A 21,240-nucleotide genomic window follows, 5' to 3' on the forward strand; every position below is an offset into this window, starting at 1 on the left:
TTTCTAACATCTTGAATTATCACAAGGAAAACTTTCGAAGCAACGTTATCCAGACGTAATATTTAGACAACATTTCTTGAAATTAACTTTTCAAATTTTTCTTGCTATAATAATTAGAATGGTTTGCAATAGCTGAGAATTTTGCCAATGTTTATATATTTTTATCCTTTATTAAAACAGTGGAATAAATCATTTGAAACATTATGCCTATTTTAAATTGTGGGCGCAAATAATGAAAAAAGATGAAAGGCAGACTTCAGCTAAACAGATGTACATAAAAAATATATTTACTGTACTTTTTGTTATAATTTTGAATTCAAAACCTATTATTTTTAGTACAAAGTGTTCGACTTACTGCACTTTTAAGAAATGAGTGAATTTCATTTCCTTCCTACTTATAAGAAACTCATTTATTGAATTAAATATATTTCCGCCCTCGAAAGCAGTAACCGGCTACATTAATTGACAGGGCTAAAAAAACATATGAATAAGTAAAGAAAATCTACATAAAAGTAAAATTATAGTCTATATTACCAAACTTATAAGATAACGTTTTTCAACAAGAAATCTAAACGTTCATGTCTCCAATTCGAACGAGATTTGGTTAGCTCGTAGTCGTAAACAGAAAGAACTTGTACAAATAAAAATAAAAAAAAAACCACTTTTAAACGTTTCTAGAAAAATAATTTTCTAAAATTGAATGTTTAGCTTATTTCAGAACGAAAAAGAATCAAGCATAAAAGACCTTTCACTAAACAGGAAATCACGTAACGACATTGAAATATCTTGTTTCATAAGTTTTACACATGAGATATGATAATAGTAATAATAATGCTTATGACTCAAAAATAATAAAAAATATTTATGTTACATGTATAAAGGAAAGAGAGAAAGTTGAAACCGGACAGTAGGAACCAGACCATTGTGCAGGTCTCGTTCCCACTGTCTTGGGCTGTTGCTGTTTCGAGAAAAACACAGACATTCAACGGTTCAAAACTTTTTTCATTCGACAACGCAACTGCGCAATAAGAGTGAAGGGTGGGTTTGAATACCATTCAAGTCGCGATACTTTTCGTCCAGAATGTTCTAAATTATCCAATTTAATAAGAAATGTCACCTATCTCTGTCCTTTATAACAAAGATACTTAGAATTTAATTAACAATTATAGTGGGAGCAGACCGATTCAATACGGAAATGGTTTGGCCGAATAATGTTACCAAATAAATGCTTGGGACATAATAAATGAATGATGCTATGTAATAGTTGTAAATTTTGATTGTTGAAAAATTGGAAGTATTAAATTTTATACATCATTTTGCACTGGCAACATGATGCAAGAATGCTTTAATGTGAAATTGTATTTTCGAAAATTAACGCATCGATCTATTCAAATGAAATTGAAACTGATTTGAACTTTTTGTGAAAAAAAAATCAAACTATATAAGTACAGTTGAACATCGTTTTTCGATCACAACTCGTTTCTGAGTATTGTTCAAAGACCGAAACATTTTTCGATAAGAAACAATACAAGTAAAACGGTGAAGCCACTCTTAAGACGAGACTATTCCTTGGAGAGCGCGAGCAACGCAAGCACAAAACTCGAACTCGCGCCTGTTTGTAGAAACAATTTCAGCATTTTGTATTTTATTTAGACACGGTTGTAAGTTTCGTGACTACCTACAAGCCTCGTTTATTTTATGTGCGCAAGATTTGGGCACCAAATAATCTGTGCCAAATTGCAACATCTGACATGTACTCCTTCATACTTCTAATGTGTCCAGCCGTTGACAGCAGCATGATTTTAGAGACAAGACATAGCCTCGTCATTAAAACGGATTCATTTGTTGTGGGACTTCCAACAGAAAGCTATTTTTTACTGTTTAAATGTATTTATTGCATAAAAATGCATACAATGTAATGTTAATATTATATATCTAATATATATATAAAAATTTTGAATTTAATACTCTGTATTCTGATCATTTATCTTATACAGCTTTAAACGTGGATTTTTGAATGCGATTTTTATTACGCGAATATCATGTAACGCAATTTTTACGAAAATAGTATCGTTTCCGCGTGCGCATCGAACTCGAATTTAATTTTCAAGACATTAATGTTCACTGCGTCTGACGATGATAACCATTAATGTCTTGAAAATTAAATTCGAGTTCGATGCGCATGGTCTAAATGCAGTTGTCTATCTTACAAATTTCAAGCTGTACTGTCTGTTCATAAAGTTTTAAAGTTTAAAAATGTACATTACTTACATAAGAATACAGTTCCAATTTGTGCACATTTATAAGGCACGTAATTATTGTGGTAAATGTGATTTTGTTATAATTTGATATTATTGAATAATACTTATCTGCAATTATATTGAGTTAAGAACATTATACAAAATAGGTAAGTAATATGGACAAAGTTATATAAATCTTTAAATACAATTATTTTCCATTTATGTTTATATTTTTAATTTGCGTGCATAAAAATGAAAAATATTAAGTCGAAATCGTTAATTTCTAGTTTATGTCTCAGTTATCTGAAGTTTCCAACCGAAAATATTTATTATAGAATAAGAAAAAAATAACGTCTTTCATGTGTTCATTAAAATTAGAAATTTAAAATTTCGTTGAAAAAATAATTATACAACGGTACATATTGCAATAGAGCAGAAAATAATATATGTACAGTACATAAATATTTTTAGCAGAGTGAACAAAATCGTGCTGCCATATATATATGAAGGCACGATTTTTTCACCCTGCTTGATAACTCTTGTGCTTTTTTCGGAAATCTCTAAAATTTTGCAGATAGGGTTTTTTATTACAGGGACTGATGCTGTTAAATGTTGTTGGTTAAAAGTCAAGGACGTAGGAAAATAATGGGGGTGGTGAGTATCTGTGGACTATGTAATGAAAGTTTTATTCAATATTTGCATTTACAGCTCTTTTTTTTATAAAATTCATCCTTGCTCTGAAAATTAAGCTTTTTGCAATTTTATAATAGTCAAAAGTGTAAAAATTCGTTAGTAAAATATGATAACATATGATGCCAATAAAATTTTAAATGTTGCCGAGAAAGTTCAGCAAATCGTTGCTGGTTAATTTTCGGTTATACACCTTGCTCAAATCTAGAAAAGTTCATTGCATGTTCATTCCGAGAAACACATTATAAATAGTTGTCTGCCACAGCATAATATCACTTTTAAAATAAATTTTGTTCTTTTGACGTTAACTTAATTGCATAGTAAATCACTTTTGGTTTTCCTGTCTGTCAACTCCTTTCTCGTTTTCACCTACCTTCAAATGTTTAATATTGAACCGTTTTGGTTGCCTGTGAAATATCTGAATGGCTTCCTCTGCAACTGAACTCACAACTGGTGCTTAGCCTATTGTTCTGCAAGCGCTGTTTTATCTGCACGCACTCTTCACTTTTCGGTTGAATATTTTAAATTTTAACTGACATATATTTTACACATTTTATCTAATAGGCATAAAATAATGCAGACGAAAAACAAAAATGCAATTATTCTTTCCTCAATTTCTAATAAGAGTAAAGCTCTTCCTCCTATTCACACAAAATATTTCTAATACTGTAACAAAATACTCGTTATGAAAACTCGTAAATCATAACTATTATTTAATAATAGTAAAACCTGCTAATGTGATTACTAAAAAGAATGGGTCAAAGTCGTCACTTTACACAGGTAGTCAGTAACGTGAACTGGTATCACTCTATATAAATTATACATTAATCTAAAAATTTTCTTTTTCCTTGCAGGTTTGCTTTTATCTAATTTTCCATTGAAAAATTAAGTCTCATAAAGTCTTCATGAAGAACAGCTTAATTAAAAACAGTTCTGTATCCATAAAGCTTAAATTACTTGTAAAAATAACACATAATTTAAGTTCTCATATCAGAAAAACAATCACATGAATTAAAATTCATTACGTCTGTTACTTTAATTCTTTCCTTACCACTTTTACAAATTATATATATCCAACAAAAATAATGGGAAACTGCATTTCAAAGTTCATCAACAGATTTGAAAAAATACAAATTTTCAGTAAGGAAAACAATAGAAATTTCATTTGGACACGATCGGATCGTTCTTTGTCATACAAGTTTCAAGCTGTATCGTCTGTTTGTAAAGTTTTTGACATCGATCTCGTCGAAAGATGTAGCTGTTTTGAAGAAGAAAGTCTCGAAAAACCACAGAATAAGAAAAGCGCATTGTGTGACTTTTACGTGAAAATGGTGGAACAGTTCTTATGGTTCCGTTCTATCGATTTATGTTTGTATTCGACGAAAGTTTATTCTGCTGCAGTTCTATATACATATTCAGAACATATAGTAGAGAAATGAACGTCGTGATTCTAATTGTGAATACCTATGTCGCTATTCAATTTTCAATATTGAAGAGAAACAAACTTTCTGGTCATTTCATGAAAAGCACGCACGAAGATGAAAAATATTTGCCACTGCAAATGGAATTGCCTATGTTAGGATTTTTCTTCAGCATATTCTTTGTGGTTTTGATTGGTTCGAATGCACTTGTAATGATTCTGTTTCCAACAATGAAAAAATACGGTGGAAGTGATTTCGAGGCAACGTTCTGCTGCATTTACTTATCGTTTCTCTTACTGTTAGAAATAGGATAAGTATTTTCAGTTTTCCTTGTATTTTTCGTTTCTTTGTTAGTCATAGGAAAGAGACTTACGAAGTTATCTGAAGAATTACAACAAACAAACAAATCTTCTTTATCATTGAAAACCGAATTACAAGAAATTTGAGAAAAGCACACAGAAATTTGGGAATTTTTTGAAAACAACAACAAAGAACTTGAAGATCTCAATGCGTTAATATATGCTCACTTTGCATACGAGACATGCTTTCTGTGTTTTGCCACGATGTTTTTTGACCTCGATGTTGTAATTCGAGTACTTTTCGGCGGCATGTCGATGATGTTCTTAACAGGATGTGTTCTAGTATTCTGGGGCTTTTCTTACTTGACATCTCTGGTAATTATTATTTTTAAGTTTTGATAATACTAATTAACTACGTACAGAATATTACGGAAATTTTGTATAATGCAAGTCTTTCCGATAGGTATTTCCCTATTACAGATCTCTGTTTTATGGCAATCTGCAAATGCCTTATTTGATCACTTTCTTTTACATCAAAGTCAAAAAGTTTAAGTTATGTTGAATGTGGCAATGTCACAGGTACGAAATCGCTCTATAAGTGTCTTTCCGGAAAGATTTTATATGGAAAACTGACTTGTATTTAGATATGATATACGAGATGAAATCTTTGGAAAATTTGCGTAATCTGTCTGTTGATGATGCATGAGCTAATGACCAATAAATATTAAGTGGTTATATCTAATTGATCAGTAATGGGCTGTGAAGAAAAACGACATGCTTTAAATTAATATCTATAATAAATGAAAACATAAAACAATTTCACGATTTCTAATAAGTTTCAGATATATTAATTAAAAATTAACTTAAGAAGTACTTTCTGAAATAGCCGTAAGTTGGCTAATTGAACAACGTCATCACAAAGTGTACTAAGTCTATGAAATTACCGAACTTTGAGCTATATCAGAAAGTATAAACCGGGAAAAGGAACAAAAATATGAATTATTAACAGTATTTGCAAATATGATAACATCAGTATAACGATAAATACAATGTTCAGTCAAAATTGTATTCACTTTAAAATACTATCACCACTATACAGCGAGGAATCATTCCGTAAGATTGGTTGCTTCTTTAGTCAATTATTTACATTTTGTCTAGAAAGTATTCTCTAAAATATTAATTTAAAAATATAAATAAAGAGCACAGATTTAAATTGCATATTATTAATAATTTTCTGTAATATTGATCCACATTATTTTTTTAACTCTTTTCCTCTGAGGGCCACTTTTTATAGTAGGCCAATTTAGGGTTCAACCAGGTCCACAATGAATCGTATCGGTGATGAGTGACGTGGACCGAACCACCTGAACAATTTCTGTGGAACTTTCGATTTCTCTAGAATTTGATCCTGTTAAAATTAATCGTATTCGTTATTGTAAACCGCGCTTGAGTTAGGCGCTATCTGTTCATTTTTTGTATGTCCGACCATCAAAAGATCGCTCGTAATCGAGTTTTATAATTTGAAACATAATCTTGTCAGTTGTATATACAAAAACTAAATTGTTTATTATCTGATAAAGATATACTTTTATTTCGTCAATTCTTCACGATAGCAGATGCTTTTTATGTAAAATTCAAGTCGGATGTATGTAAGCTAATAAACATTCTCGTTAATCTTATCTCGCCTTTTAATTCGTTCACAGTTACAAGGAATCACTACAGATCCCGTTTTCTGAGAGGTAAACTGCCACCATGTCGGCCATCCGGCAGTCGCTGAACACTACATTGTTTGATTGTCTTATAATTTATCAGTAACGTATACGATAAAACAAGCGAACATTTCTAGTTGCTTTTTGCTTCACCATTGTTGTATTATGTATTTATTAATATAGTAACTGTTTGCTATCAGACAAGTATGACACATACAAGCAAAACGCTTTCAATTTAAGATCGAGAGCATAAATCATATATTTTAAGTGAAATATATTAGAGATATGATTAAGAGTTACTGCCTTGGAATTGCGACAATGTCCCAATAACTTTCGCTCGTTATTACTAAAAATCCTCCAAAATACCAAAATATTTCTTACAGTTTTATCAATACTTTTCAGCGGTATTATCATCAGCAGGCAGAGTATATCTAATGCTGCCAAGATTAATGTTAATTATTTATATAGATAATGTAAGCAAACGGTCAATATTAAACATAAAGTTATAAAATAATAAAGTTTCTATTATTATAAAATTATTCTGTATTTTAGATCTACGATAACTTCCTTTCCATACAAAGATATTCTCCAAACACTTGGTCACTTCAATTCAAGTTTAAGGAGAGGTATAAGTTAAAGAGCGATAAAACCAAAAAATAGAACCCCGCCAAGTTTGATTTATCCACCCGCAAGTTTCGCCAGCACCTCACTGATAACGAGAAAGGCTTAAGTTTAAAATATGACCTCTCTAGAGCCAGCGGTGTTCTTTCTCTAAGAGCATCTGCACCGCCAAATGAATAAGAAAGAGAAAAGTCACAGCTTTTATGGAGATCTTTGCACTTTTCAACTGGTTATATTTCGACAATCCCTTTACAGAAAAACCCGAAATTTTGCACGCTACCTAAGAAAACAAGTATCTTTCGAACGAGATATTCACATTTACTACAGACTAAACGTCTGTAGTAAATGTGAATATCTCGTTTAATAGAGGGAGAGATCGGCAATTTTGGTTCGTGTATCAGTGAATTTTCCACTTGGCGCTGTGTGACTGCGATACTGCAGAACGGCCTTTTTGCTTCGGAATTCACTAATTCGGCGTTGTAAAATCGGCAGAGCAGTTTTGTTGATGAATTCCCGATATTTTCCAATTCATTGCAAAACTATGGTACTCATTTTAATTACTTTCTCGCCCGTTTCTATATTAAAAATAGTCACGTTATTGTAAACCTAAACGATGACAGGGATGGAAATAAATATTGATAAAAGTAGAAACGTTTCAATAAATCTACAAGTGTGCAATTTTAATATTTACTTTACTAAATAGCCAACCTTTAAAATTAAATTTCATATTAAAATTTATTAAATTTGAAAGTTTATATACACTTCAAACAGTTGAATTGTTGAAGTAATTATAATACTGGTTCGGACTACAATGACAGTCGAACACCGGTTTAAATACAGTGTGAATGTCCGTACAATATAAGTTGCCTTGTCTATTTATAGACAATTAACAGAGTCTTTGAGCTGGTAATAACATTGCTTTATGTTTTGGTTGTCAGTTTGCAGATCATCAGACTTTAATCTAATCGAAGTAAGTTGTACAACCAGTGCAGAAATGTCTGTCCGTCAATTGAAAACGAAAAAACCCAATCAGGGATGAAATGTCAAGTCCAGTAAATTAAGTCGTAGCCGGGTGAAACGTCATTTCCGGGTGACAAAGTCGTATTCGGGTGGCAGAGTCATAGCCGGTGAAAAGTGGAACGTGGGTGGAAGTGATCTCGGAAGAGAGAAGATTCACTTCATGCAGCAGAAGAAGAGCCTTTTCCACCAAGGTTTCTTCTGCTCGACGGATGTTTCCACGACCACTTTGGACTCCCCTCGACACTCCACCGTCCATTCTGCAACTTCCGGGTACCGCAGTCCCAGGTAGTCGACCACAGTCGAGGCGCTGTCGTCGGGAGTAATGACGACCGCCCGTTTGACGCACTCTCCGCTCTCCTCGACATCTTTCGGGAGCACCCGAATCACCGGAAACGGAACGGAAGACGACGAAGAGCCTTCCTCCTCCTCCTCACCATCTGCCGATGTGCGCCACTTCTTTAATTGCTTGAAATTTTCCATTCTGCAAAAGAAAGAAACGACTATTATGAAAATACAACTCGTATTCGTTTTGTTAATTTAATTTTATGTAAATTGTAAGATTTCTAATAATGAAAAAAATAATTTTAAAAATATCGTTTTAATTATAACGAAAAGTCACAAATGAATATTATAATAAAATCTCTGTTAAACATAGTAATTTTAACTTTCAAACGATTTTTAATGTTCGCTATAAAAATCAGTTTCCACAAATTGTACAGTTCTGTCCATTGCCTAACACAAAACATTTGTGAAAATTTAGACGAATAATCTCGAATTATTCTGTTTAATTAAAGTTCACACTATAACAGTGCAAATATCATATGGGATGTGATGCGTATATAAACTATAGCGCGCTAACACCAATGTAATGTATTTATTAATTGAGATTCCATTGGATTTGGGCTTAACGAAGAGTGAAAATGAGTGGAAAGACCCCGTCCGTCGTCTCTGTCAAGACCAATCAATTGTTATGGAAATAGAGATTCGTCGGAAAATCATTGGCATTAATTGTAATATTCGGCTTAACGATGTTCAAAAAATACGTAAAATTAGAAACATCGTAGTCCGTACTTACCGATAAAATCGACGCAAACGAAACAAAACTGAGAAAAACACTCGAATCGAGAAAATTTTGACCGCACGAACTAAAAATCCAACCATTCGCATTAACAATCAACGACCGCTCGCAACAATAAAACTCTGACAATTTGTTAGTGCACAGTGTTTTATTGTTGCGTTGCCACGAAAATTAATATTAAGAGTTTGGCCAAATTGCGTGATTTTCCCTGCATATACTCGTACATTGATGTTAACGTCGATATGTACGCAAAAACCTAATATTCTCGTATAAAGATGAATAGAAATTTCGATCTTATCATGTCCCTTACAACCGGAAAAACAATAAACTTCAAGTATAGAAACCCCAATTTTGTCTACCTTTGTAATTTAGTTAAGCAGCTGGAGGGCGCTTTAAAGTTTTGAGTATAGCGGTATGAATTTCATATGAGATATAATGTGTATATAAACCATAGCGAAAATTAACATTTTAATGTATTCATTTATTTCCATTTTGCTTGAAGAACTCTAACAATTCGATTAAATCTGGGCTAAACGAATATTAACAATAAAGAAAGTGAAAAGTTTCTCCTAAAATAAGTGAAAAGATCCATTCGTCGTCTCTGTGACGAAACCGATCAATTGTTATCTAAGTGTATTTCTGTCGGAAAATCATAGCCAATAATTGTGATATTCGGCTTAACAATGTTTAAAAATATTGACGAATAAAAGAATTGCTAGTAGGATTTTTAGATTGTTTATTATTTATAATATTACACATATAATAAGTCATATTAAGTTAGTAAAATTGACTGATATTGTCAATTTTTAATGAACTCTTTTCCCCATCGATCCTGTCGATGTAATATCGAACGCTTTAAGAAAACCTGGTTTAAAGTGGAATGTGATGGGAAGAAGGACAAAAAGCGATATTCGAGGCGCGAATTGGATACGAATATGCATAAGTGATTTATGTGGTATGGCCGCTGCCCGAGACAAATCGCCTGCACAGGCGATTTGTCTCGGGCAGCGGCCATACCACGCTGAAAATACCGGTTCTCGTCCGATCACCGAAGTCAAGGAGCGTCGGGCCAGCTCAGTACTCAGTACCTGGGAATACCGGGTGCTGCTGTCACTATTCTTTTTCTTTCATTCTTCGACCTATCTCTTTTTCTTTTGTTTAATAAAATTTATCACTTGGCGCAGTAATTTTTCTTTAATACATTATGTCAAGCGAACATTTCTTTTCTGTAACTTTTATCTTCCTGTACATTGTTTTAAAAATTCTCGGTAAGTATCAATTAAAAAATGTTCTTTTACACGTAATAAACGCGTTTAAACGCGTTTATTACGTGTAAAAGAACATACTTCGGCTATCATCAAAATCAAGCAATAGCCTATTATATATGAGGGAATAGTGATTGAGATAAAAATAGAGAGAACCAGAATTGACAACAGTCTTGCAACCGTCTTGACAGAACGATAATCTTCGCTAACGTCTTTTGTCCTTTCATCGTAACGTCATTCGTTCTTTCTTCCTTTCGCGCCGTCACCAACTGTCGTCTTTCCCACTTCTCCCCTTTGTCGTTCTCGTCTCCCCCGCAACCCTCGTAAATCTTAACGGTTTAGGAATGTTACTCGTCTAAACCCCACATATATATATTTTTAGGTTAATGTTACCTTAGGATCCAAAATGGCGGCCAGGGAAATTTTTCCCTACGTTGGAGACTGCGACAGGGAAATAATTTTCCCCTGCATTCAAGATGGCCGCGGTTCCGGCCGCCATCTTGAATTTCTCTGCAGACTCCACGAATTTTTTAACCGAAATAAACAATAAAAAACAACAAAAAGAGGAGTTTTTTTACTCACTTTTCGATTGTTCGATATTCTGAGTATGATCTCCTGTTTGGGGGTCGACGGAATTTTTCGAATGGTTGACTGTTCTATGTTCGACCGCTACTCCTTCTATGTCGTCAATGTGCATATATCCTTTCCATTCGTCCGTTATTATCGTACTGCCGGAATTCACGTATTTACAAACGATCCAATTCACAGTGTTTTCTGATCTGTGGTTCACCTGACATATGAAGCATTTATCTTCATCGCAATGAATACAAACGGACTCGGTCGGCTGTATGCTTAATTTTACAGCAAAATTCGATGTGTTATCGATACGGGGAGGCAAACCTAGCTCCGAAAAGTCGTCTTCCATTTACTTTTAAAAATCACGGGAAGTGCATCTCGACCAAAATTCGTCGTTGCAACTGAAATCGGCAAAACTAGTCATTATCGAACAATTGGCAATAAACTAAACGCGGGGAAGTAAGGAGAGGAAAAAAACACGGTCTTTCCTTAATTTCTGATTACTTGGTTCTCTAACTTTTAGGATTAAATTGTAAAAACAGAAATAAAAATACTTACTAATACTGGAGGAATTAATAACAATACATATTCACGGATAGCAATTTGTGTGCAAATGAAATATCGTTACGAAAAAAAAAACCACAGCAATTAATCCAATACGCAATTCGTCGCAACACAGCAGTAAACAATTCCAACTGGAAACTAGTCGATTTGCATAAAATTTCCCAGAAATGAACAGAATTCACGTCACAGATCATGCATTTGCATATTCGTTCGTAACACACCTACGAATTTTCCGCCGATTTTACTCTTGCACGACGTCACGAAAAGGCTCCCTCTACCGTCGCAAATTTACACACTACCGTCTCCGTTTCGAGGTTACAGGATACTCGGCAACGTCGAAAGCAGGGTAGAAACCAAACGGGGAAAAATTCCCCACGTCATCGACGTCGCGACTCTAGGGAAAAAATTTTTCCTTGTCGCAGTCTCCGAAGTAGGGAAAAATTTCCCTGGCCGCCATTTTGGATCCTAAGGTAACATTAACCTTTTTTTATTTACTAAAAATACACAAGTCATTAAATGTGAAATAATAATGTGGGTTTAGAATTAAATAGAATTTGTATGTAGTTGCTGGATACTAAGCATATAGGAGGGAGAGCGAGGGTAATACTGCCATGGCGAAAATTTTGGTTTACAGTAAATTTCAGGCCGCAATCTTTTAATAAACTCTTTTTTATTTACAATGTTTAAATGGTATCTGTAAGTTACACAAAATTATAACTTTTGTAAAGGATAGTAGCCTAAACTTAATTTAAAATCGGGCATAACTTTACAGCGCTTATGGAAACCGTTTAATTTACAAACGTTTACGATTTACTTTATAAGGTTTTGCTAAGCTACGAACTTCCGAAATCACTATAGTTTGTAGTTTCAAACCCGAGGCAGCTACGACCAACAATTCCGAGGGCGCTGGGCGTCACGACGGCCACCCGCAAAATGCTGTTAGTGTAATCGCTACAAAAAGTTTAATTTGCATAAATTTGAGCTTTTGTTATTCTGAACAACAACATTCGTTCGGATTAATTTTATTTTAAACATAGTTATTAGTTATGATCTTGACCAATTAATTATTTAGTTTATTATTTTAAGATTAATTGTTTCATGAAAAGATTCGGAAAACCGAAAATTGGAATTTCTATTGGCGACTTTTTTTACATTTGAAAAAATTTTATAATTCGGGTAAGTCAGTGAGTTAATGCTTATCCATTATGCAATAAACAATTGCCTTGGTTTACAGATGGTGAGTGCTTTATACTCAATTTTTTCTTCTCTGGTGCAAGTAACTGGCGTGATGAGCAAACAGAAATTGTGTAATTTGACATTTACGTCAAATAACTCAATATCCAATAATAGAAAATTTAAGTTTTGATAGGTTTTAATTCTACACTATTGTCAGAAAATTTAAGAAAAGTTAGTAAATTAAGAAATTAATTATATAATGATTAAACGATATTATGTCTTCTCAAATGGGATGAAATGAAAAATATACAGAAAATTTTGACAAATAATTAATTAACGTTAAATCTGCTTGTAGTAAAAGCTTAGCTAATTTACATAAATTTTATGTTTTCACTGAAATTATTTATAAACATTAATAATACTCTTATGATTTTTTCAAATTGTGCAAAATATTTTTGGGTGTGAATATTATATTTCGATACTTCTATCTTTCTTCACTAAGAACATGTACTTTTATCTTAAAACATTAACTTTTTACCAACATAAAAGAGTTGAAGTAGGAACCAGGCTAAAAATGACAATGAATTATATTCTCTGTTCTAGGAATGTCAGCTTATTGGTCCCATCTTTGAAATAATTCCTTTTTTCTGCATTTACACTTAATTTACGTAAAAATTATTGAATTGTCCTGTTTATATTTAATAGCTTATCTTTGTTTCTATTTACAAAATTGAATTTCACAGTAAAATTACTATTTTAAAATTTTTAAACTATTATTGATTTTGGACAATTTTAAAACTTATAAATAATAATTGGATTATTCCAATATCTCTATTATTAAATTCCACCATAAACAAGCATCTAATAATATAAGCCACTGATTGCATGTTTGTGTCCCTTTAGATACATCGGGCCCCGTTTATCAACACCCAGATGCCCCCATTGTGGTCTGTGGTAGAGGGGGTAATCCTTATAGAAAGAAGGCTCGAGAAAAAGGTAAGTTGTGGTGAGAAGGGAATTTATACAAGACAAGGACCAAAAAATCATTAACAGAAAGAAAATTCAATGACAAGAAGGACTGCCCAACACCAAACCATCCGCGTTTTATGTTTACAAAGAAAACATCATTGCCTTCATCCACCATTTTGGGCTTAGAGGTACTTCTCCACTTTCACCCTTCAAATTTCTCCTCTGTCATCCATATTCCATATTCCAATCTTCTCTAACTTTAGGATAGTTTTAGGATTGCAAGTTTCTGCATTAAATGTTTTTCACGGTTACTGAAATTGTATAACAAAAATCCTGTTACACAAGTTCAAAAAATTGCTACAAAGATTTAATGCAAATTACAAAATAAACACGTTTTTTTTCATGACATAGTTGTCAGGTTAATTTAAAACCTGGATAAAAGAATCTTTCTCACATAATGATGAGAACTGAGTCTCACATGTCCATTTCTATCTTAAACCTAATACCTCCTTCTCATAAGTAATAAAATAGTTTAATAAATATAAACACTTTAAGCATTTCCTTCTACCATGTATTTATGTAAATAAATAAGTATATTTTTGCATAAATTTTGAAAATATTTATAAGTTAATGGAACATTCAACACTACAACTATAACTGAATAAACTAGTAAACCAGAATTACATACCCAAACCCTAGCACATGTCAAACAGTTTATAAAAGTGAACATTTTCAATGGACTTGAATCATCCTTGTCAGGTTATGTCTGCCTTTTAAAAATACAGATTCCATATTAAACATTGTTCTACATTTGAAAGTGGGCCCAATCCTGATGATGGTACGTTACGTCCACTAAAAATGTTTTTCATAATTTCTTCGTCCGATGGTTCTTTTTATTTTCTAATTTTTGAAGAAAAATTCACCCAAAATAGGGATCACCATTTATTACTTTTGCATTGTAGACGATACATTTCCGGCAACCGACCTTCCTTTCTAGGCTACTAGCAGCCAAAAAGTTATAAAGTTTGTGTTTTTTTAAATGACTTTTTTAACTTTTTGGTGGCTAGTAGCCTAGAAAGGAAGGTCGGTCGCCGGAAATGTATCGTCTAGAACGCAAAAGTAATAAATGGTGATCCCTACTTTGGGCAAATTTGTCTTCAAAAATTAGAAAATAAAAAGAACCATCAGACAAAGCAATTACAAATTATGACTGTAAAATATCGTCACCAGGGGGTACCTTCTTAATCTACATTTTCCAGCGCTCATTTCTCTGTGGATAAAAGGCCGAAACACCCCCGAGAAGGTACAGATGGTAACAAGAAAGACGTTTGTATAACACCAGTTCCGATTTTAGAAAATCTTTGTGTTTTTAATTGGAAATTTTTTGTTTTTTTTTAAATGACTTTTTTAACTTTTTGGTGGCTAGTAGCCTAGAAAGGAAGGTCGGTTGCCGAAAATGTATCATCTAGAACACAACAGTAATAAATGGTGATCCCTATTTTGGGCGAATTTGTCTTCAAAAATTAGAAAAATGTTTTTGTTTTCCTTACAAACTATTTGATGTATGGTGCAGTTTGTGTATGAAATTTCAGTATGCTTAATGAAACAGTAGAATTATCACCATTTCCAACTATTATGATATTTAAATTGCTGTTTCTCAAACTTTTGTAGAATTTTAAGAAACAATTCATTTTACATGAAGTACATATCAAATCAACTTCATTAAAATGTTAAAAAATGTATTTATTAAATTATACATCATTGTGTGTTTCAGATGTAAACAAAACATTTATAATAAATTATGTGAATTTATTAAAATTGTTGAAAGTAAGCTTGTTCACTGTAGTATCCAGCAGACAGAATACTTTTATGCTCTTTTGTACAAATTATTCAATTAAAAGATTATTGTGTATTAACATTGCTCCCATCTGATATAGAAAGAGATTCAAAACTCAGGGTATACGCTTTCAGGGAAGCAAAAGAATATAAAAATCAAATCATATTCACATAGGAATGTACGAACGAAAGAGCCATCTTAATGTACTACAGAATACACTACAATGCAGTAATAATGAGTTTATAATACAATCATGCAGTGTATCATCAATTTCCATCAGCTGCACTATACACAAAGTGTATATCTGCCATTTCAGCATTTATAAAATGATGTTTGTTCTGTGTACATGGTCAGTATCTCAAATGAGAAAAACCAAACTGTCCACCTGCACTGCTGGCAAACAACACCTTCTAGCACATAATGAAGGAATTTCCGAGCATAAATTCCTATGTAAATACGGTTTGTTTTTATGTTCTCTGTCTCCCCTGCAAGTTTTGAATCACCCTGAACACTTTATATATCAAGTGGAAGTAATATACATACCATTTGATATATAGTATAAATCATCAATGTTTACAACAAAACATCTGTCAGTCTCACAACAAACCTCTGCAGAAATCCAACACATTTATTAGATTTCAAATGATATGGCACTTCAATGACTTTATAAGAAATATATTACAAACTTACACTTTTTGGTGAAATTGCATTTGCACATTCAAAAAAAACTTAGTAAATGGGTTGATAATTTGTTCTTACGTGTCGATAATTTGTTCAACTTTATCTAAATTGGTTCCTATTACGGTAGAGCCACGTGGTTTACAAATGGATATTTCAGGATGTCTTCGCATAAATCCTTTGACCCAATCACGTCCCGCTAACTGTTTGTTCACATTAAATTTCATTTTTAAATTCATTTCTTTAGCCAAATTAAAGGCGAGTGCCTGGATTGCTTGTTGTGTGGGAAAAATTCCATTGTTTTGCATCTCTTTGATATGCATAACTATTCTCTCTTCTGCCTCCTTACCTAGGTAACAGGAAGGACCGAGACTTCGTTTTACGGTTAAATCTTGTTGTATGTACCTCCTTAAAGTTCTCGAAGGGATATCGTATATCCTGCTGGCTTCATTAACGCCTAACGATTTCTCTTTTACACAACGAATGGCTTTCTGTAGATTCTCTTCTGTCCATTTACCTCTGGTAATACAAGTTCGTTGATACACACCATGTATCTGAAATATAAGCAATTTGAACTTTTAAGCACAATGTTAAAATTTAGAATTTCTCATACAAAATACAGAAAACACATTGAAATAATTTCAATATCAAGCATTTGTTATAATGCTTCATCTTGTAAGTAAGGTGCAATGTTAAAATAATAATTTCTTGCAAAAATTTATAGAAGTTCTCTGCAAGATTAAAGAAACAGTCTGTATTAAATGTATCCACTTATTCTCCCACATCCTAAAAATAAATGTATGTTAACAATGATGTATCTATGCAATGTTGATAATACCTAAAAAAAATGAAAATTTGGTACTGTCCAATTGAAAATCATTTGTTCTTATAATTTCTTTCTTTCTTATTTATTGTATAATAAGAAATGCTTATTGGAACTAAGTATCAGAATTAAGTATATTCACACCTTTAACGTGTCCAGCATAATGTTAATTTCTATAAAAATGTTTTCAATTCCTTTAAGAGATCTTCATCAGTTAATACTTACAAAGAAACGAACAAAAATTCAAATTTAAAAAGAACGATTATTTCAAAAACTGGTCGTGCATCTAATGATGAAAACATGAATCCGTTCTTAATAACGTCACTACTAACGTAAAATTAAACATCCAAAATAATCCTAGCACCCGTATATAAATTACCCAAAGGTAAAAACAATATTGGACAGGAATGAAGTGAAGCGGCTTCTGCGGAGATGTAAAATTACGTCATATTGTTCTTAAACCAAGTTACTAAGAAAGTGGCCAGAAAAAGGAATATCCGCATAGTTTATAGACATAATCCTATGGTTTATAGACTTTTGAGAAATGATAAGGAAAAATATAGATACGATACCCTCACAGGAGTTTACTCGATACCGTTGAAAGATAATAGATTCAACTCCAACTTAGTTTACATACGCGCTACCATGAGGAATTCATTCGTCTTGCTTCTGTCTCTTGTGCCAAAGTTAACAATTCCTAAATAACACTTTATCCCTTCTTTTCATTGTTCTTTCTTTCTGCATTGAAAATACGTTTTGCATGTTTAAGACACTGCTTAAACCACAAAAAAAGATGGCTTTTCATTCAAATTTACAGTAACTTTGCACAGTTCACATGTCAAAATTATTGTTGGTCATAATTCATTCATCTTTTAAATTATTTACTAACTCCTTCAGTTTTCACTTTAGTATCTTTATCATTTTTTTAAAACAGTACGCTCTCATGTCACTACCACATGCCTTCCTCACCATTGTGAACAACAGTATGGTACTTATTATTTTACACCTCAGTAAGATATTTAAATAACAAAAAATTATTAAACACTTAATTTCAGATTTGTACATAGAAAAATACACAAAAAAACCAATCTAATTGTAAAGAAAGGGAGAAAAGTGTCAAAATGTGCTTAGTGGTAAAAATAGGGAACTAATGCTTCCTCTAAGTAATTCTAAACTTAATAAAGAACCATCCTGTGATACTTTGAAAGTGCAAATAACAAAATAGGCTGGCAAAGACTCTTGCTTGATTTTCCTGGTACTTAAACAGGCGGTTAAGTCGTACGCACTCAAGATGTAAGTGACCCCATGTATCTCTCCATTCCTGGACCTTTTAACCATCAAAATTTAATAGCATCATTTCCCATAATACACAACCTCCCTAAACAATTTCAGAAATTTTCAACAAAAGGTGCAGGAGTTGTTAAGCTTCAATACATGTGAACAAAATTGTGCCCCCTACACAACACACACTAATAGCCACAAACGCAGAAAAAAACCATATTTTATTTTTGTGTTTCTCAACATTTCAAGGTTTCAGACTCCAAAATTGTAAAAATCTTGCAGGGATAATTTCTGACCAATTGCCTCGCTTTCCCTCTGTTATAGGTAACAACTGAGAAAGCAAAAAATCCAGCAACAACTTGTGTAACTTTTCAGATGTTATGAGATTTTTATTAAAGAAATAAACAGTACACTATTAACTAGAAATTCCAATCAAGCATGATGGACTACTTTCTATGAGAGAGTAGAAATTTCAAATAATTCAATAAGAGAGCTATCGGATGTTGTTTTTCTTTCAGACCTAAAATTTACCTAACCAAATTACTCTTACACCTTCTCTTAGGCATTTTCTTTGACAAAATAAAGTGTCTTTTAAATTTCATGATGCTAAAACAAAGCAAAATTTTAAAACACTAAAAAGTTTAATAAGGTTAAATATAAAAACTTTTAAAAGGTCTCAGTTAGTTGTATTTTTAACAGTTAATTAATAACCTTGTCAAAGAGTAAAGTTTTATTTACTGTACATTACTTCAATGCATGATAATACACTTTAAATAACAGGCTTGTTAGATCTTTACTTGTAATTGAATAATAGAATATTTCATGGTCAATATAAAAAAATAGTTTTTTTATTTATTGTAAAACAACACAATGCAGCTCTCTCTCTCTCTCTCCTGGACCAAAGGTGGTAAGCAAATATGGATGTATACAGTCTTATAGCTTCTCTCTTCACTCAGTTAACTGTTTTACCTGTTGATAAGGTCTTTTTTATAATAACTCATCAAAATATTTCACTCTGGGTCTTCTGTGTCCTCTTTTGCCTTCTATCTTTCAATAAAACGTTCATCCATTCAGAGTGTCAAATTAAGTGGCCAGTCATATCATTTCTCCTTTTCTCTATCATTCTCACAAAATCTGTCTTCTCTCTGTTACCTCTTTCAGTACATCCTCATTTCTCTTTCTCTGTCCACAACGCTTGCATCATTCTTCACCAACACCACATCTCAAAGGCTTCTGGTTTCCTTTTCTTTGTGTTTGGAGTGTCCATGTCTCTGAGCCGTACAAATACTCCAGATGAATACCCCTAATGAATTGCTTCCTAACGTTGATTGAAATATTCTTCAATGTTAGCATATGCCGTTTGCTATAGAATGCTTGCTTTGCTTGGGATATTCTTGCTGCAACATCTCTTTCACCTCTGTCTGAGGTAATTATGCTTCCCAGGTATGTGAACTCATTGACTACTTCAATTTTTTTACTATCCAGATAGACATTCATTCCTCCTTGTTCCTTTTTTTTGAACATCTAATGTTCTTTGTTTTTCTTCTTATATATTCTCATCCCACATCTCTTTTTAAATTGTTTGTTTAAATTTTCAAGAGCTAACTGTAGACCGTCTGTGTCTTTCGCTATCACTATGTCATCAGCAGATCTTATCGTGCTGTACAACTTTTCGTTCACTTTTATACCTTTTGTATTTGTAGCATAGAATTCTTTCATTGTCTCTTCTATATATACATTAAACAGGAGAGGGCGTCGTGTCGCAAAGCAGATCGGTCATGCAAAAGTTGGCTCCTGTTCACGCGAAGTTTTTTCCATGGATTTAACTGTTTTAGTATAGTGCATTACATCGATGGATCCATGAAAGTGTGAGGAGTAAGGTGGTGTGAGAATTTTGGAGATAGACCCAAAATTTTTGGAGATACGAGTGCTTGAAGTTTAATGTTTTTCGGATCGATTTTCCGGAGTACCGACGCCGCTGGATCAGAAACATCGACAGAACTACTTTGAGAAAGTGTCTTTGAGCACTATTCTGAATTTTGGGGCAAATTGGCCCATCCGTTAGTTAGTTATGACTTAGTTTCGGTTTCGTTTCGGCGGGATTCGGTGGGCCGTGTCTGGCCTCCGGTTTGTCATCCATAGGATTTGTTTATTTTCTCTCACCCACCTTGCCTTCAGTAATTTTCTCTCAAAATTTGAGCAGATTATCTTTAGAATTTAGTGAATTATGGCAAGTTTGGTTTTTTCCACTTTTCATCACTTGACGGGGTCAGTGATTTTTAACGAATTTTCTTAACGGCCATTGCTTTAGCAACGACTATCGACGGAACACCTGTTATACCAGCTGCGTCACTCTGCTGACCATCTGCTCGCGTTCTTACTGTTTAAGTGTTCGAGCTTGGACCTTTTTCTGTATTGAAATAGGATGGCCATCAGCACACTTGAGGAATTTTTGGAGTTCTCGGAAAAAATCATCGAGGAATATAAGAAATACTCTCGCAATAATTCAAAAGGGAGATTAGGCACTGGAGAACACATTAGATTTATAGTAGAAAAATTTAAAATTTTGACTAAGAGCGCTGAAGAGGTCATTAAGAAAAACTCTATCTCTGGAGTATTGCTTGAGAAATTCGAATTGCTAGCAACTAAGGAGGAAGTTAAACTATTAATAGATGAACAGGGTAACAAAAATATAGATGCTATACAGGAAGTTAAACAGAATATTCTTAATCTGGAGAAGGCTTCCTCAGTTAGGATGGAAGGGACTACAGGGACCGCTCCTTCATATAGTCATATATTGCAAAGAGGAATTAAAAACACACAGCCAGAAAATAAACCCTTAACACCAACATATACTGTGCTCGTCTATAACGAAAAAGAGAATAGTACATCCGAAGAGACCAGAGCGCTGCTTACAAAACAATTTGACGTAAAGAAATGTCAGATGCCTATCAAACGGGTGAGAAAAATCAACAATGGTGGAATTGCCATTG

The 21,240-nt window shown here is 33.0% G+C and overlaps 1 protein-coding gene and 1 pseudogene across 1 annotated transcript in view; one reads left to right on the forward strand and one right to left on the reverse strand.

The window, feature by feature from the left end:
- Window positions 1-10,081: 10,081 nt before the first annotated feature.
- LOC136970929 (5S ribosomal RNA) lies at window positions 10,082-10,191 on the forward strand (annotated as a pseudogene).
- A 5,565-nt stretch (window positions 10,192-15,756) lies between these two features.
- Window positions 15,757-21,240, reverse strand: part of LOC136970858 (zinc finger and BTB domain-containing protein 26-like) — a 33,324-nt gene continuing 27,840 nt past the window's right edge. The window contains exon 7 of the mRNA XM_067265355.1: window positions 15,757-16,697. Coding sequence (XP_067121456.1) covers window positions 16,221-16,697 — 477 coding nt within the window. The 3' untranslated portion in view covers window positions 15,757-16,220. The remainder of the gene's footprint in view (window positions 16,698-21,240) is intronic.

This window comes from Centruroides vittatus, unplaced genomic scaffold, assembly GCF_030686945.1.
Source record: "Centruroides vittatus isolate TY-2023 unplaced genomic scaffold, ASM3068694v2 contig_221, whole genome shotgun sequence".
Lineage (NCBI taxonomy): Eukaryota > Metazoa > Arthropoda > Arachnida > Scorpiones > Buthidae > Centruroides > Centruroides vittatus.